Source organism: Pestalotiopsis fici (genome assembly GCF_000516985.1).
Source record: "Pestalotiopsis fici W106-1 unplaced genomic scaffold PFICI_Scf_4, whole genome shotgun sequence".
NCBI classification, from domain to species: Eukaryota; Fungi; Ascomycota; class Sordariomycetes; order Amphisphaeriales; family Sporocadaceae; genus Pestalotiopsis; species Pestalotiopsis fici.
In genome coordinates, this window is record NW_006917094.1 from 2956888 (window position 1) to 2976012 (window position 19125).

Below are 19125 nucleotides of genomic sequence, written 5' to 3' on the forward strand. Positions count from 1 at the left end.
AGGGGGGGAAACAGGAATACTGATCACGCAAGCAAGCAAGCCAGTCCCGTTCTACTCCATCACGAGTGGTGTGAAGTCATCGTCAACAGGCAAAACCGACACCCAGCGAGCGGAGCGGAGCAGCAGAGAGGAGTCGGAAACTAGAAAACTGTGAGGATTGGATGGGACTGATTGACAGCGCGCGGAGTTGGCGGGTACTCCTCCCCCCACTATTTGCGGCACTGGATTATTTGCAGGAGATCAACACATGCATTCACATTCTGCAATGACAGCATAGCATGGCAAATGCCAATCAAACGGATATGGAGTCGGCCGCTATAATCGAATTGGAACCACTGGCCGACTCACAGACCAAGCGAGGCCGCCTCGATGCTTACTTGTGATGTTGTAAATCGTGTAGTGCAGAGAAGCCGGGCCGGGCGTTTTGCATTCCAGGGGATTACTCAGGCTATAGCAAACAGCGAAAGCCAGTGTTGCACACAACTACCGCCACTTGTTGGTGATCCAACCGCATCGCCGGTATTAGGGGCAAGGCTTCGTTCAGCTGCCGGTTGTCAGCTGTTCAGCTGGTACTGCATCGGTACCATGATGGCTCTTTTGGCTCACTAATCACTGAGAATGATTCAGGTAGTATTGCGTTGTAGCATTATTTTTGCCTGATCTGGTATTTAGATCCTAGTGTATTGGCATCGCCGTCGATGAACATTTTGGCTCCGGCCTCTATTGAAACCGTCTCGTTCGATTGGCGCCACGGGCCAAAGTCGATGGATTGTTGGCCCAAGGTGTCCGGGATTCGATCGTCTATTTCACCATGGTTCACCGGAGCGCGAGCTAGTTCATGGGCCCTTTTCGGCATGTATCATTGCCTACCATACCCACAAGCGCAGGCTGTCGAACTGTGAAGAGCCCCAATGAGATCTCTCGACCCGCTAGCTGCATGAGCAAATGACTCAACGAGCATTCCTGTACCTATCCTAGCACAACTGACAAGGTCGGGGCGTACCGTGGGGAACGATCGCGGTCTCTAGCCCGGAAGAAGGCATACAGGCGTCAGCACAAAGTTGCAGAGTCAGCAATATTACGCCTGGATAATATACACAGTACTACCACTACTGCAGCAACTCATACAATGGAGGGGCGCAAAGCACCCGTGTTGGTTGTATCGAATATGATCTGAACCTTTGCCGTGCTGACATGAGCAAAGAAGTAGGGGCATGCGAAGTGGTGTGGCCATCGGCTTGGTATTCGTCGCGTCGAGTCATAACAATGTGGTATTCGGCTAGATTAGTAAATTTGGCGCTTGTCTATTACCTTGGGCCATGCTGCAACAACCTACAACCCACCTGGTGTTGTGTATCATTACCTAGATTCTCATGCTTTTACAGACCTCTAGGTAGATTCTATACTATGTATGCGAGAATGCTGTCCGCAATCTACAATGAATAGCTGAGCTCGTCATTGAAGGCATTGCTCCGCACCAAGTGTTACAGCTTTGCCATCCAAACGTGTCGACGAAGACGGTAAGGCACACAAACCACACATCCCTCCCCATAGACACCAAGTGCCAACTACACAATTGACTGCATGTGGTATATTGAGCATCGTGTAAGTCTTCCTACAGCCTCGACACCGCTTCTTTGTCTCGCTGTATTGGATGGTAGTATGCACTATTAGTATACGCAGGGTGCATATAGATTCGAGCAGTCTTTGCAGAAGACATGCGAATACTACAAGATTCCCCTTTTCTGCTGCATGAACGCTCAGTGAGTGATTATGATACATGGCTCAGCTCTTATCTCGATCGTGTTGCCTCCGTCAAGTTAGTGATCCCAAATGATCGTCAGCCATACATAAGGGCGGAGATGATCATGATGGGTATGATGTCGCTTCTTAAAGGCAGACCAGGGCCTGTATCATCAAGACACCCATGGTTTCTTTTCGGGTGAACAACAAGGACCGCCAAGCCCAGTAACCCCAAACGATTCAGATAGCGTCCCTGTCGTACGCGGAACCTTTTCGATTGAATCCTAAGGTGTCGGCTTGCCTGGGTTGGCCTGAACGTGAAGCGAACAGCCTTATCCATTACAGCTCAACCATGCGGAAACTGGCATCCTTCACACCACTTCCGCGGAATCGGTGCATCCCCCCGGTCTTTATCGTCTGGGGACCAGGGAGCTTACAGCACACCCTACATTCCTTGGGTTCCGAAGAAGTGACACAATCAACTTGACTTTGGGTGCCTAGGCATGTTAAGTAGAAGCCGTTTGCCCGTCCGTCCCTCCATCCGTCTGCTCACAAAGGTGCAGGCCGGCCAAGCTTACCTACCTATTCATAAAGCCTGTAAGGTGCTACCTCAAGGTACCTACTCTGTACGTAGCCCATATAGTATGTAGGTACCAATCCAGCGATATATGCATTGCGGATGGGAAAAGGTTGGCAATAATTGCTTTTTCCGACGGGAAAAGCACCATTTTCCCATGCTCGATTATTGCTTCTTGTTTCTACTTTTCCTGGGGTGCGCTGGCTTCAAAACAGCGGATTGGATGGCCCGCGCGGACGATTGGTTACTCAACTCTATACAGAGTACTGTTCTTATTACAGACAGATCACCTTGTACGGAAAGTACACTTGATTGATGACCCGACGGGACGAGAGAAAAGCAAGGGGCCGTGCAATATCATTTCATGAAGTACCCCGTACTGTTCATATTACACGGGGCATCTTGTTTATTTGCCTTGCAGCAGCCGTGCGACTGAATTACTGCATGTCTGACTACTTTGACAACTTCACCTAGAGTCTGGTACTGCAACGCGTGGCTGTCTCCACACAAAGGTTACAAGCACATAAACACCAGCATCATCCCAAGATCAGCAAGACCCTGATTCTGCGGTGCGCCTTATCGACCGATTAGAATTATGATAATATGGCCAGCCGCGCTGTCCTGATTACTGCTCTATTGATTATTTCATCTGAATCGGAGTAAAATCGTATCGGTTCTTCATTGGACTACTTCTCGGGAGGACGAGACGACTGTCGTCACGATCAGCAAACGATCTCCTGCTCGATTGTCCACCCCCGAGTCAGTGCGAGATCTTTCACCCAGCACCTTGCAACAACTGAGTTAAACCCCATGTGGGCATATGCACCCTGTGCACCCTATGCAGCCACCTTAAACATTAGCGAGAACCGCTCTGGGAACAAGCACGCCAGCATCTTGGTCGACATCAGTAGTAAATCGAATCAAACAGACAACAAACACATGAAGGCAGAGAGAACCCGTTGTGGTTGTCGATTTCCCGGATTCTGTACTAGCTAGGAGATAACCCGCTCTTGGAACTAATACAACACGACCACATAGACACCTAGCCAACCATCTACATATAGAGCTGCTTACCTCGTCTCGTTCGAGGGTGGCCAAGCGATCCAACAATAACCATTCCATTCGACTCCAAGCAAACGTCCAGTCCACTACCACTACCACTATTACTACTAGAGGCCTTTGGACCACTGTCTATTACCTACCGAAGCGGACCCCATCTTCTCGTGCCTCTCTCCATTCTTGGAACTCACTTTTTTAACTGGACTCGTGGAGAATTCCTTGAAATCGGTCATTAAAAACCAACCTCCGTACACTACCTAGACGACCTGACATTAGTCAAGACCACCTGGGGCGCGTCTCCGTCACTTGTCTGCCATTACGTCCTAGTTAGCCACCCGTTCGTGAAGGCTAGCCTAGTACCTAGTTGCCCAGAGGAGCTACGCACTACGACTTGCGTTACGGAGTTGCCCTCAAGCGGCAATAAACCACAACACAAGGCACCCCTACACATTTACAATCCATGCAACACGACGTCTTGGATTTTCCTCAAGTCGCCAGTCCCATTTGTATCGCTCCTCTCGCCCCCTCTTCTGGCTGGGACATTTGGTCGCAGGTTCCATTGCACTCTCTAGTGTTCAATAATAGGCTTGTCTGCGGTGGAATTAACATCTTGTTGGGGTACCTTACCGGACCATAATAAGCCTTGCACACATTTTTGTCATTACCGGCCGGCCGCCCGACTGGACCTACTACTACTACTACTACTACTACTTGCATCACACTTCCTCTTTTTTTTTCTTTTTTTTCTTTTTTTTTTTTAAGCACCAGCTGGGTCGTTGCAGCATTCACCCACCAACCAACCCTCTTCTAATTCATCCCATCCCAGAGATCTCTTTTTTTTTTGTTTCTCGTCATTATACTTTCACCCTGCCTAGGACATCTCTGGTTGATTGTTTGAATTATTATTTTTTGGATTGTTGTCTTGTTTAGGTTCACCCATCCATTGAAAGGAAAGCTGCTGTAATAGTTGTTCCTTTTGGGCACCTTCACCCGCCACTACCCAATCCAAACCCCACAGAGCTAGTTGCTAAAAAGGTACATAATGAACTGGCTCAGAGGGGGTAGTACCGAGCGCCCGGCCTCCATGTCGTCGTCTGGCTCTGGCTGCCGCACAAGCACAAGCCCCGATACTCCCACTGGCGACTCGAGTTCCGCTGTCGCTCCTACACCTTCTTCTTCACATTCTGTCGATTCGCCTTCTCCCTCACCACAACCCGCAACACCCGACGACACGACTGCCTTTCCTGCGCGCAGTCATTATTTTGGCGACACCGCATCTGTAACAGCATCATCAAAACCCGTCAACATCGCCGCGCCCGGCCTTCGGTCCTCGGCTAGTGCATCGCCACCCGTCACACGCATCCTGACATCTGACGGGAGGGTCAAAGAAGTCGAGGCCACCCCCACTACTACCGCAGCACACCAGACTTCGACGACCACAACAGCAGCACCAGTTTCAATCACCTTCGACAACTCTGCCAACTTGGACCAAGACGTCGACATGACCACTGGCCCATCCCTCGAGCCGGCCTTTGGCCGCAGCCGCCAAGACTCATTCGTCAGTGCCGGCCCAAAGCCCATATCGATGAACCCCAATCGCGACCAGGCACGCGCCCGACGGGAGTCGCTCGCTGGCAGTCTCATGGGCGGCATGAGCTGGGGTGGTGTTTCTGTAGGAAGTTATATTAGAGATGAGTAAGTTATATCGCCCTGCTGCTACTGCTATTGTCTCTGAGCCATGGTGAATCACGGTTTGAGACACCACTGCAAGCGAGTGATTTATAGTATAGATCACATGCTAATATCTTCATCCAGCCTGGCCATGGCGGGCACATCGCCTTTCGTGGGCGCGCAATCGCCCCATTCGAATTCCTATGTCCCCAAGATGGAAGCACAGTTTCTCAGCAATTTCTTTTGCTGTGATCAGAGGCTCAAGGACATGCACGAGCTGTTGCGTCATTACGAGACGCAGCACGCTGGCGGTGCCCAACAGCAACGGACCAGCGTGCCGACGGGTCACCGACTCTCTGTCAGTAGACCTTCCATCTCGAATGGCAGTGGCCGACGGGACTCGCATGGCTTCAATTCCCAGAACTTTGGTTTTGGGCAACAAAATCGTGGCAGCACCAGCAACCCAGGATTCGGTTTTGGCGGAATGCAAATGGGCCGACAGCAGTCTGGACTGGGCTCGGGGCCAAAGTCGTCTGGCTTGGTAGATATCAGTGATGAAATGGATGCCGTAGGGGATATGGAGATGGACGATGCTATCGGTCCCTTGGAGCTTGATGACACCAGCCAACGTACAATTCAGCAGACACGACAAATGTTTGGCCAGCAGCAACGCCCTCAATTGTCTCTCAACCTCAACGGTACCAATATGGCACAGCAAGGTCTACGCACGTCTCAGCCGTCTACCCCTGGCGCCAACGGCTTTGGCTTCCAGAACAATCCCACCGTCTCGTCGGTGAATACGCCGACGCTCACCACAACGCAAACACAGAACGGTCAGATTGGAGCCGATTTGAATGGTGTCGATGACTTGACAGGCCTCGCCAACAACATGAACCTAGACTTTTCCAACATGGGTAATAACCTTACCAGCTTCATTGCGGACCCTGCAAAGAGTCTGTACAGCCCCAACAATGCTGTTGCCCAACAGCGCCTTCAACAGCAAATGGCCCAGTTTGGTTTGGATCAGGCTCAATTTGGCGAGCAGTTCTCTGACCCACATCAAATCGCCATTCTGCAGCGAGCTTTGGCTGGTAACACGGGCACTCTGGTAATTCCTCCCGAAGAAGACAAGCCGTTCAAGTGCCCTGTGATTGGCTGCGAAAAGGCATACAAGAATCAAAACGGGTTGAAGTAAGTTTTTTATTCCCTTGTCTAAGTTCCCCCAACTGCCAGACGTACATGATCTGGAAACCCAAACTTTTTTTGTCCCGCCCGAGTCTTATCGCTAATCGATAATGCAGATACCACAAACAGCACGGTCATCAAACTCAACAGCTGCATGAGAATGGAGACGGTACATTCTCCATTGTCAATCCGGAGACATCTCAACCGTTCCCGGGTGAAATGGGCATGGAGAAGGAGAAGCCTCACAAGTGTGAATACTGCAACAAACGGTACAAGAACCTCAACGGCCTCAAATACGTACGTATACTGTTCACTCATACTTCAATGATTCAAACTCACCTTCAAATAGCACAAGCAACATTCTCCTGCTTGCGAGGCTGCTGCTAATATCGCCGCCATGCGGGCGGGCTGGGCAGCTAATGCCGCTAGCCAGGCCAATATCAACATGGCGAGCTTGTCCAACATGTCTCTTGGTGGCGGATTATCCATGCACGGGCTTCCGGGTATCGGCGAGGAAATGCAAATGTAAAGAAATCTCTTTATTTTGCATATGTTTGCGCAGTTCATGATGTCTCGCAATCCACGATACGATCTTTTGGACAAACGATCAATCCCATCTGTCACGGTCAGATATTACGATTCCCACACGACTCACCTCAACCATCAACGACCCCTGGCTGGCATAGATACATGGCAACACTGCACATAGAGACTGGGTTCTGCCGGCGGTTGCTTCCATCGATATGCGCCAATGATTTCAGAAGCGGTTCGGAAAAGTTGTTTTTTTTTCTGCATCGACCGGCGTTGTTTTCTTTTACTATTGTTTCCTTCAAGGCTTATGCGGCACACATATACCCCGATAGACTTTCTACCGTATTCACACATCTGCATCTTGTTCTTCGCGCAGCTTGGCGTATAGGAAGAACAGCGCACACGGTTTGGAGAACTCATGAACGGAAAGATCGGGGGCGGCAGTTTTGATAGACTGCTGCTGCAGTTCCGTGGATTGGTGAATTTCCATACTTGCACATGGACGAGAGCATCGGAAGGCTGGTTCAGACGCCTCCAAACGATATTCTCTGATCACATGGCGCGCTTGAATTACTGGCGGTTTCGTCATGGTACGTTGGTCTATAGTTGTGGTAGACACATCGGTTTCTTGCATTTACTGTTTTTGTCTTGTCTGGTCACTCGTGTTATGATTTACTTTTGCGTCTCCTGCTTATGTGCTGTGCTATATTCGGACATTGGATGATCGAGGTTGAATTGCCTCTCGTCCGACCCCGCCGACAATGATAGCAGGACTAAGAGTGTGGCTGTCTTTATTCCTTATTATCAACTATCAGGAAAATGGTGGAAGGTGTATGTTTCTTGTTTCTTAGTGGCGTTTACAAAGGTTTGAAGGAAAAAAGTTGCGTCCATCTCAATTCATTTTCACCGTATTCCCAGGTATATTTTGTTCTTTTAGGTAGATGACGTTTCTTCTCAATTCTACTCTCTACCTCCATTCGTATTCACAGAAACGTTGAAATCAATCGTGTTGTTTCTAATGATGGTTTGCCCTTGGTTCACCAATGCGCAACATGGCCGTGACTGAAACGCCGATGTCACATCGTTACGAGTAAACCCCGGGTCGCTTATCCGTCTTTCAACTTTGAGCCATCTGTTCCGTCATCGAGATGCCTATGGATCCGACTCCATCCATGAGCAGCACGGCCAATTGCAGCACATGGCGATACCCGTGTCTTGACGTTGCCTCCGGCCCGCGATATCCGCCACTGATGAATGTTGGGGCCCAGACTCCGGGCGTTGAATGGCACCGATGGACGGATAAATGATCTTGGCTATGGCACCGAACCGAGCCAACCCCCCGGCATGGCGATCACATACACCTACGTGGCTCACACCTGCACATCATAACATCAGCCTTGTCGCGATAGCCATGACCTTGGCAGTATTATATGTACGAGACTAATAGCCGATGCACCACACTGACGTAAACAGGCCCCCAACGAATTTACCCATGCTATCTATCCCCTACCTGCCAATCTATCTATACTACTACGTACCTAACCCAGCTCTTGGGAGAGCCACCACTTGTTGACCAGCCTCCCACGTGCTACTGTCTCGTCGGCATGTCTCCGATGTTCCTTGCCTGTTTTCCTTGCTTCCCCCAGATTAACCAACAAAGCGTATGCCGGTTGATCGAGAGATGTATTGCGTCCTGCCACTGACAAGTGTCGGAATAGTCAGGCCCATCCTACTAGCTTCCCTATCTTGGCCCCAACTTCCTCGTCTGCCACTATCTCCCCGTTTCGAACTTTTGGTGACTTTATTGGCCACGGTCAGTCCGTATCGACGGTCGACGTCATACAATGGAGGGGCTCCAAGAAACTCGAGAGCCTGGGCACCTTGGTTAAGAAAACGCGGAGAGCGGGAACTTGCCCTGCCTACACGAGATGGCCCCATCTTTCCCCCCTTCTCCTCAGCTTCGAATACTATCACCAACCGACCACCACACGAGCACTGCAGCTTTTTTGGCGTCTTTTTGCACTACTGTAGGCGTGGTATGTAGCTGTCGATCACCAGTTGATAAAACACCTATTTGATTACACCCGGATATCGTTTCGCGAAATATAGCCTCAAACAGATGCTGATAAGCGACTCGTGAAGCTGCAGCTTTGACAGCCCGGGGGGTAAAACCTCATAACGTCATGGATCAACCATCGCTTCCCGTGGCCAGACATGGCCAAGCAGCTTTAACTTTCCTTATTACAACCCACGAAGAAACACAGGTCCGGTATCCGGGGCTTGGCCTTATTTTACTAGGTAGGAAGCCATAAGCGCGGAGGCCGACCGGGCTATGTAGTAGTAGTGTGTATAAGTTCGGTGTGTATTGTTGCGCTACCCGTTGAGTAGTCACAAAAGTTCATATCCCGAAAAGTTTAACCAAAGATCAAAATGAAACACAGTAGTTACCTGCCCTGACTCTCTTGTGTATCCCTTTCTAAAGTGAGTAAAGACAACGCCGGGTACATCCCTCTATGTAGGGCGGAAAACGTGCTATTTCGCACAAGTTTCCGCTCGAGCATGTCAATTCCGCGGCAAGCTAAGGGCAGACAGAGCAGAAAAATGAACCTGATTCAGTACCTTGCTCCCGAACCATTAAACAGCCTGGGCAAGATGCACCATGTTCAGCCAAGATCAACAGTCTCAAGTATCACCATCTGCGACAATGCCCATTCACTCATTATCTATGGCTCTATGGAATAGAAACGAGGCATTATTCACATGCTTGAGCCCAAGTCCTAGGCTCGGAGCCAGTCGAGCCAGTCTGTCTACCACCTAACTCTTTCAAGGCTTGGCTCTGTTTTGTTTCCCTCTCATCTCAAGCCTGGGCGTTCCCGGGAGCTAATCCCACTCGCGGGAATCGTCTTTGCTGACCATTTACTTCTCTCCTGACTTTGTTGTCATTTCTTGCCGAAATGTGAGCCGGGGCGGGAACGACGGAGGCGGAAAGGGACAACCTTTCCATACCTTGTTTCTCTCTATTTTTCCCCCTTCACATTCTCTCAGGAGTCTGCTTTCATGTATCTCGCCATTGAAACTCTACCTTGCCATTACAATACCTAGTCTCGTCCCATGTACAAACTTCCGTTCTCTTCCTCTGTATCCAGTCTACAGAGGAAGCAAGAAGAAGGCAACAAAGCCCCATTGCCAAGTTTCCGCCCATCAGTTTTCTAATGATATCCCCCTCTGACTCTTTCTCTCTCTCACTCACCCCCTCTCACCCTCTGTTTTAGTCTTCTCTCTCCCCTCTCCTCCCTCTTTTCCACTCCGTCTTACCCGCTCCACTCCTCCCGGAACTCTAAAATAGTGTTGCATCGCGGAAAGTGGAGTATCAGCTTTCTTACTAACAAACTAGTCTAAATACTAAATTGGCACCGCGCGCCGTCCAACCCCTACGTTAAAAAATCATAAACGCCCCATTCCTCTTGTGTATTTGGCCCGAGTATCGATGACGTTTGTCTTGATCTCTACCATGTATCCCGGTGATCAGAAGTAGCGGACAATCCGACTGGGGTTGATTAAGAGGAGAAATAGACATGGAGGCTAGAGACGGACGATGGAAATTTGGCGCACCAATACCATGTTGATTCTCAAGTCATGTCAGTGCATTGGCAAACCATAACTCGAGTCAGACAGGGTTGTCAAACATCGCTTATCTTGTGGCATCAACGATATCATATATCACTTCGTCTGGCATCGGCGAGCATGGTAGGCTAGACTGTCACGTTGTCCTGGCATTGTGAGCATCTTAGTAAATTGTCTGACTGCCATGGATCTTTATTGTCATGTCTAATATATTTTCATGCCTCGGACCGTCTGTGGGTTCTGCAAGAGTGAAACTCCACTTGGCATGGACATGGACCTCGGCCATGTCCCTCGAAGACTCTGTATGCAATGGAATAACTGAGCCACCATGTCATGCGTAGTTTTGGGCAAATGTAAATCATTGCCAATAGATAGATGACGATGCTGTAATCATAGTGAACTTGTGTGTAGTTGTACATCGTTTACCTCGACGCCTCGCAAATGAAATTCTAAAAGGGCGTGCAAAACGATTCCGCGCCCTGATCAAGACTGTGTTGTGTCTATGCCGTATTCTCTTCATGGCTCATCCGTGTCGTACACTTCCTGCTTGGCGAGGAAGTTTCATGTGTGTTTCTTCGTTGCGGGTTCTTGTCGATGAAGAACATGCGTGATTCGGGAATGTGAGATTTGCAGATAGTCCCTTTAGGCAAGATCCATGCCCTCCGAATCATCCATATCAGACGGTAATGCCTGAGTCCGATCACTGCTCATGCTGTCCTTACGCGACATGCAGTTATCGTAGCGTCCGTGAACACCGTCCACATATTCAACTTCCTCACCACCAATGACGCGGCCCTCCATATCGATTTCTTGAGAGAGTTCGACCAGGGCATTGCGTGGTAGCTTGAGGAAACCGGGCGTACGGACGATTCGACCCCAGTTGGTCAAGCAGAAGGCCGCGGCGCGTTTTCTGAGCCATTCCTCGTTAGCCAGGCCGGCACAATACCAAATGATGCAGGCGTGAACAACGTCGAGCTCCTTGGAAAGTCGGTTGACGCAGAGCAGGCGCAGATGCGGGATATTGTAGATGTTAGACATGACCAATAAACCAGCCACATCTGCGAGCTCCGTCACTCCGTCGTCGACGTGTATACTATCTGTGTACAAGTAACGGAGGAAGGCTACTACAACGCTATAAGGCTCAGGAATATGCATCTTCTTTGTGTGAAACTCGGCCATCTGAGCATTGTAGAGCCTTGCAAAATGCGGCCAGCGTGCCTGAAGGATCAACTTGTGCACGTGAATAGGAGGGGATGTCGGCGCGTCCGGCGCGAGCCAGTTCTGCTCTGTTTCTCCAGCACGAACGTGACCTGAGCTCATCATGTCATCGTCTTCGTACTCGCCAGCTAGAGCAGTAATAATAAAGTCTGTGCCGCTGCCAGACTCTGGAGGTTGGTTGAATAGTCGTACCAAGTCATGCCCAAGGCCTTTGGATGGCTGCTGGACAACTCGGTGAGACGAAGGTCTTGACGATAACTCTGGCCGAGGCTCGGTCACGTTGCTTCCCAAGAAGCCATAACGTCGCAGATCTATTTCCACAATGTCACTTAGAAACTCCTCCAAGCCACTAGGGCCCATCTCTCCCGAGGTTTCGGGGCAACCAAGGAGCCAGGCTTTTGTGCCGTCTTCGTTCATGGTACAGTAATGCCAGCGGTAGCCAGGTCTAAAGATTTCTCGGCCCTCGGCCAGCTTCTGCCATCGCAGACTACCGAGGTCTAGTGCCGATAACGAACAGTCTTTCGAAGTGATGGTCGCTGCAGGCGTGACAAAATCGAGAAGCGTCCCGGAAGAATAGAGATGATAATGAACACCGGAGCCTTGAGAAGGAACGTTCGGCCCAGACACAAACTTGAGATCCGATATGGCACCAGGTGCCATGGGAGCATATGATTTCAACTGGAATGACGGAGTGCTCACTTGCGCGGTTCGGGAGTTAGCTGCGTAACCCGAGGCGCCAATCACTCCTGTGCCGCTCATCGAGTACGGTTGACGAGGCGAGCCAGTGGCCCTACCCATGGCCGTGTGACGGTCCGAGGAGCCAACTTGAGGAGGAGTATCGAAAGCTGGACTGCCCTTCAGGTCAAGCCACCAGAGATCGCCAATTTTATCCATGTCTTCAGACAAGCCGCCAAAAACCCACACTCTGTCATTCCAAATGTGAGCAGAGTGGTCAAATCGGCCAACAAAGCGCCAGGCTTTTGACCAGGTAAAAGTTTTGAGGTCCAAATAGCAAATGTCGTCGAGGACGTAGTTATCATGGCCTGTAATGCCACCAACAATAAACAGCTTGTCCTCATGTAGCACAGCAGCGTGACGGGCTCGACCTTTGGGTACCGGACCAGCGACTTGAGGTTGTGTCCAATGAGCCGTCTTGAGGTCGAAGATTATAAGGTCGGATAGATAGGTACGATGTTCGTTTTCGCCGCCAAACACTAGTAGCTTGTCACCTTGGTAAAGAGTGGCAGTGTGTCCTGGAATTTTCAGTAAATAGCAGTCCTCGATCCAAGAGCAAAGGAAACATTGGCATACCCATTCTGACCCCTGGAATGTCCCCGTAGTTGTCTACCAAACTCCATTGATGACTGGAAAGATCCAAGCGCAAGACATGATTGTAAACTTCATCCGTATACTGATCAAATCCTCCGAAGGCATATATGGAATTATTGCTGCAGTATGTGACCGAGGCATTCACCAAGCACGCTGGCCTTTGGCCCAGTGTCCTGATGACCTTGGGGCGATAATTTCCATCGATTATTGGCCTGTTCTTCAGAGGCGAGTTTGGCATGACAAAAGTATTGCTGGATGAGTTCGCAGAGAGCGGCGTGGTCGTATGAGAAGCCATGGGCGTATACAATGCTGCGGAGGCGGCAGCAGCTGATGCTGGTGGCGGAGGAGGTAAAGCCTGTGGCGGAAGAAGTGTGATGGAAGACGAGGTGCCAGCAGGGCCACCAAAGAGTGAGGGTAAACCGTCGGCGCCCGGCGTTGATGGCTGCGCCATCGCGGTCACACTTGTCGTTTTGTGGTGATGTTCGACTAGAAGCACAGGCAACAGCGAACGTCAGATTGTCATGTCAAGTCGGGGCCCCTAACCAACGACGGCGACTGCTTTGGTGGGTAACGTGGTCCGTAAACTATCGAAACGAACCGGGAGGCCTCGAAAGCTTTTCCCAAAGGCACGCACGATAGGAGATGCCTGACGCGTGGTACTGAAAAGGCACGGCGTGTATATGATGTGTCACTCAAGTAAGGCTGATGCGTAGAATATGTAGTAGGAGTGAGTCGTTTGCTTCGTGGTTCGGTCACGGTCAGACGTCCCACAGCGGAAGCCGATAACGCACGGTGTTGAGCAGTTGGCGTTTGCGAATGCAAGGGACGGGAATCCACTGCTTCGGTCGGGAGGCAAGGGAGTACGAAACGCTATGTCCGACTAGCACCTTAAGGTCGCTGTAAAATTCATTTTCAGCTCGGGGGGGCGCACTGACCGGTCGCTGAACTCAGCCCCGGCGGCTTATTTGCTGGCCACCACCAGATGCCCAGGTAACTGGTTGCCCCGTGAGACCGATCCGGTCACGCCCCACACAAAGTCAACAATAAAGTTCCAAGATGAAGCTGCAACTCTGCATCTGAAGCTTTCCCTTTTCTCTCATTATTGAAAACACCCTCTGCATTCCACAGAAAAAAAAAACTCCCCCCATTTGCATACTACTGCTTTCTTTGCCTCACGAAGAGACCATCTTCCAAGTCTATTAGGCCGCTTCGCTTCTTCGTCCTCCTGAGCAAACTGGTCGCCCCACGGACTCGGAGGAGCCGTTCTTCGTGAAGGCCATCTTCGAAATTATCGAGCACAAAGATACAAAAGACTTTTAGACATCATGGCCTCAGTCGCAGTATCTACCCCCTTAAAGTCCCATACGGGACTCTTCTCCTCCCGCACCGCTGGCGGTCGCATGCCCTTGACGCCTTCTCCTCGCCAGCGCCAGAACAAAGCAGCTACCAACGCCAGCTTGGAGTCATCTCCTTTCACCCCGGAGAAGAAGTCAACGGCTGCCACCAGGTCAGTCTATGGAGGCGGAAACTTGGCCGCCCACTTTGCCAAGGCTTCCTCGAGGCCCCAACGAGACTCGACCAAGTCCAACATTGCTCGTGGTGTATCAACCCCACGGAAAGCGTTGGAACTCGGCGTGTCCGACTTTACCCTCGTCGGCACTGGCAACACCAAGGAGTCTGCCAACTCAAAGAAGACTGCAGCCAAGCAAAAGGCTAGCAAGACTACTCTGACATATGCTGCTGATCGCTTCATCCCGAACCGTAGCAACAGCTCTGCCATTGCAAATGTAGGCTCTGGCAAGCTCGACGTTCAGGAAAAGCAGCGAACCAAGACCAGCACATCCGAGAGTTCTACCGTGCTATCTTCTGCCGCAGATGATGCACTTGCTGCCCTTGAGAGTTTGAACATCAACGATGATGAGGATGATGATAACACGACATACTCGAGGCCGTCGCCCAATAGTGTTGCCTACCAAGACTCGCTGGCTAGCGCATGTGGCGTCAACTTGAACACTCGAATTCTTCAGTTCAAGCCTGCTCCTCCAGAATCCTCCAAGCCCATTGATCTCCGACAGCAGTACAACCGTCCGCTCAGAAACCCTGCCAGCTCGGCCCAATTCCGGCGCCGCGTTGCCACTGCCCCAGAGCGCGTACTGGATGCCCCTGGCCTGATCGATGACTACTACCTGAACCTGCTCGACTGGAGCTCCGAGAACCAGGTTGCCATCGGTCTTGAGCGCACTGTCTACGTCTGGTCTGCTGAGGAGGGTAGCGTCAACCAGCTGCTGGAGACCTCTGCCGACACCTATGTCAGCAGCGTCAAGTGGTCTGGCGATGGCGCTTACGTAAGTGTAGGTCTTGGAACCGGTGAGGTCCAGATCTGGGATGTTGCCGAGGGTCAGAAGATCCGCAGCATGTTCGGCCACGATACCCGTGTTGGTGTCATGGGCTGGAACAAGCACCTTCTTTCTACTGGTGCCCGAAGCGGCCTTGTCTACAACCACGATGTTCGTATCGCCGAGCACAAGGTTGCCGAGCTCGTGTCTCACACCTCCGAGGTTTGTGGTCTGGAGTGGCGTGCCGATGGTGCCCAGCTCGCTACTGGCGGCAATGATAACCTGGTCTCCATCTGGGATGCCCGCTCCTTGGCTGTTCCAAAGTTCACCAAGACCAACCACAAGGCTGCCGTCAAGGCTCTTGCCTGGTGCCCGTGGAATGCCAACCTCTTGGCCACCGGCGGCGGCTCCTACGACCGCCACATCCACTTCTGGAACACCACGTCTGGTGCCCGTGTCAACAGCATTGATACTGGATCCCAAGTCACCAGCTTGCGCTGGAGCACGACTTACAAGGAGATTGTCAGCTCGAGCGGCTTCCCCGACAACTCCCTGAGCATCTGGAGCTACCCTACCCTGGTTCGCAATGTCGAGATCCCTGCTCATGAGAGCCGCGTTCTTCACAGCTGCCTCAGCCCTGACGGCCAAATGCTGGCAACTGCTGGTAAGTACTCCCTTGATACAATATTCAACATGAGGTACAGGAATGGGAGATGCTAATTTATAAATCAATCTAGCTGCCGATGAGAGTTTGAAGTTCTGGAAGGTCTTTGAGAAGAAGGCCGGTGCATCCGCCAGTGTCGGTGCAAGTGGTTCCTCGAGCAAGGCTCAAATGACCAAGCAAATGACCATTCGATAAATGGTCACCGCTTGATCCCTGGCAATGGCCAGGATCAGTGTCAACAACAGTAGGTATCATTGATTCCTTTTGGCATGTCTCGGTACAGCGGTTTGAGGTCATTTAGCGCGGTGTTCAAGGTGTCTTAATTTGATATCCGCCCCTTCCAATAAGGCTTCAAGCTGGATTTGCTTGGTCATGAGAAACGATCAGTGAGCATTTGCACAAGGAACAAACCTTTGCACAACGGAGTTTATTGCATTCCTGTACACTATACGTAATATTGGGAAATTTTGTTTTTGAGTTGAGTTTGAGACTGGATGTCTCTACATAGGTAGAGAAGGTACCTCTAGATAGTCAACACAGATGATTCTGTAGGACCAAGATTCTGAGTGGCCTGCCTGGAGTTCAAGTGTACGGAGTGCAGATTAGGAGTCAAGCATCAAGGCATGGAGAACAACTCCTCTAGTAGTGCGCACACTCCTGAAGGTTTTGCAAATTGTCTGTTCCTTTGAGATTGCTTTCAAACGTCAACTGTAACCGATGTTTTCGCCTTTCTGGGCTTCGCTCGAAGCCTTCTCCTTGCATTACACCAGTTCTGGAACGTAGCGTCGGACCAAGGTGGAGGAACATGCGGAGAATGGATCAATGGAGCATCTAGTCATTCCGAGTTGCCAAATCTCGTCAGGAAAAGTGTCGGTATCTTTAGAGCTGAGAGAACTCTCAGATACTCTGAGAGTCGTGAAGCCCTATCTTTGGTGACCCATGGAAGTGCTGTACAACATGCGGGTCTGATATCTCGAAGATCATCAAATATGATGCGTCTATTGGCAATTCACGAACGAAAGAAGCAGACAACTCTTGACTACGATGAACGGGGATTACCAGGAAGGAGAGAGGATATAATGAGCATGGTAGACCGGAGGTGCAATAAACCAAATCGCCGATATAGTAGCAAGTATCAAGTACAGGCATGCCATATGCTAGTGGGTATGGCGGCAAGAGAGAGAGGGAGAGAGAGTATAGAAACGAGACCTTCTACTTCTTGATTGAGCCCCACTAGATAGTTGATACTGGCAGTCAGCCAGGCCAGAACAACATTATTTTGATACATTCGAAGTCCTTGTACTAGGTGAGAGCCAGAAAGCGGATTGCTACATGACACAGAAAAGTCACGGTGAAAGATGAGCCAATGTGAGCGCCCGCAGATCCGTCCACGTATACTATGTGTACCTAGTCCAGGTCTGCCATGCGGCTAAAGACTCGAACAGATTCTATAGTCATTAGTTTAGCTGACCCGGAATATGATCCATGCTAGATTGGTTCGAGTATAGAGTCTCTAGACGAGTTATTATATAAGCCATTCTCCAAACATCAATAACATCAAACCTATGCATCCCAATGCGTGATATGGGTTTGGGTTCGACAAAAAGTTCCCTTTCATCTACTTCGCACTGTATTTTTCAACAAACATCGCTATCGTCCACCACTGTCATGTTGCAAAAAACTTTGACGTTAGCGCGATAGCGCGCTGCTAAGCCATGGGTCAGGGGGGGTCATGAAGATTGTGTGGTTTTCACTTTCCACTCCTAACTTCCTTCTTCTTTCACCCAAAGTCAAAAGGTTGGATAGCTTCATCTTCTTGTCTTTTTGCTTTTCTATTTCCATTTTGGGAATTTCTTTTTTTTCTCCGGCTAACCATCACACTGTAACATATACCTGACTGAGAGTCGTGCTCTACCACAAACGGGCAAATGGCGCCAGAACGGATCCACCGCGCCCGGCGTGCCGCTGGTAACAGAGACGTCAGGGGAGCAGGATGGCACCGAAGCGGCTACCGTGACGGAGGTCAGATGTGGATCAACGTGAACGAAGGCACATATACCAGAGGCAGAGATGTTTGGGAGTGTCAGTCCTTGGCAGATTTTGCCCACGATTTGGATGGTTGGTTCTTTCTTTTCCTCTCCTCTCCTCTCCTTTCCATGGAGAAACTGGTCTTGGTCTTGCCGGGACAGTATAAATGCCGATCAATTACTAACGCTCCCTTCTTGGGGTCTCATGTAGAACTTCCCGACGAGCGGCAAGAGGGAATGTGGGTCGATGTCTTCTTTCGAAAGAAATCCCTTTTCGATCTCGCGGAAGAGTATCCTAACGACCTAGTGGAGAATTGGTTTAATGGAGGCGAGACAGTGTATAGAAAGGTGTGTGTCCAGGAGAAAGCGGCTCCATCCTGAAGTTTGATAGTTGCTAATATCTCACCGGCCTATAGTATTATGATCCCGAAGGTTTCGAACTGAAGAACACGGGATTCAGGTACCAGCCCACAGCAAAGCGAGCACATCGGCTACGCAGCCCGCCGTTTGACCCCCACGTCGCCCAGAGACCACAGCCAAGGACGGGTCAACAACAGGCGGCAGGCGTACGTGCACCAGCTCGAGATCCGGCGGCCGGGGGGATGAGCCTGGCGGATTGTATGCTCGGCGCGTTTAGCGAGCTTGCAAGGTGCCGGCGGATGACGCCCGCGCAGTGGCGAGCCCACAGTCAAGCGGAAGACGACCGCATCCAGGCTATTGCCGATGGCATCATGGAGGAGCATCAGCTGCGCCGGCAAGGCGAGGCCGAGGCCGCCGCGCGTGCCACTGTACAGCGTCAGCGAGCAGCTCCTCGTGCCGAGGGCGGCGTAACCCGGGCCCGGCTGCACCAGCTAGAGCGCCGGCGCGCTCGCGCCGTGGGCCGTACGCCACAGGAAATCGAAGAACTCGAAGCAGCACTCGACGCTAGGCGCAGGCGCCGACTACTGACTCGCTGAGTCCTCTATTCTCATAATTCTTAGCTGCAGTATATTGCACGGTCCTCGGAGTATAACAGATTTGTGTTTCTTGATATAGTATGTAAAGCCATTTTCTCTCTGGTTGAATCTTCTTTTATCGTTGTATACTAAGTAAAAAAAGATTTTCTCCTCTGTGAACCCTAGATATCATGTATATTCTTCCCTGTAGCATATTTATAGTAAG

The 19125-nt window shown here is 50.7% G+C and overlaps 4 protein-coding genes across 4 annotated transcripts; 3 read left to right on the top strand and 1 right to left on the bottom strand.

Annotated features, from left to right (window-relative positions):
- Positions 1-4421: 4421 nt before the first annotated feature.
- PFICI_06906 (uncharacterized protein) lies at positions 4422-6764 on the top strand (the record flags this gene model as incomplete). The annotated part of the gene is made up of 4 exons (XM_007835487.1): positions 4422-5074; positions 5195-6241; positions 6352-6532; positions 6585-6764. The coding sequence occupies 4 exons, from the start codon at positions 4422-4424 to the stop codon at positions 6762-6764; spliced, it is 2061 nt and encodes a 686-aa protein (XP_007833678.1).
- Positions 6765-11032: 4268 nt separating this feature from the next.
- On the bottom strand, positions 11033-13388 carry PFICI_06907 (uncharacterized protein; the record flags this gene model as incomplete). The annotated part of the gene is made up of 2 exons (XM_007835488.1): positions 11033-12861; positions 12920-13388. The coding sequence occupies 2 exons, from the start codon at positions 13386-13388 to the stop codon at positions 11033-11035; spliced, it is 2298 nt and encodes a 765-aa protein (XP_007833679.1).
- An 874-nt stretch (positions 13389-14262) lies between these two features.
- PFICI_06908 (uncharacterized protein) lies at positions 14263-16132 on the top strand (the record flags this gene model as incomplete). The annotated part of the gene is made up of 2 exons (XM_007835489.1): positions 14263-15937; positions 16011-16132. The coding sequence occupies 2 exons, from the start codon at positions 14263-14265 to the stop codon at positions 16130-16132; spliced, it is 1797 nt and encodes a 598-aa protein (XP_007833680.1).
- A 1733-nt stretch (positions 16133-17865) lies between these two features.
- PFICI_06909 (uncharacterized protein) lies at positions 17866-18920 on the top strand (the record flags this gene model as incomplete). Its single annotated transcript, XM_007835490.1, has 2 exons — positions 17866-18312; positions 18381-18920. 2 exons carry the CDS (start codon positions 17866-17868, stop codon positions 18918-18920), a joined length of 987 nt encoding a protein of 328 aa, XP_007833681.1.
- Positions 18921-19125: the final 205 nt, after the last annotated feature.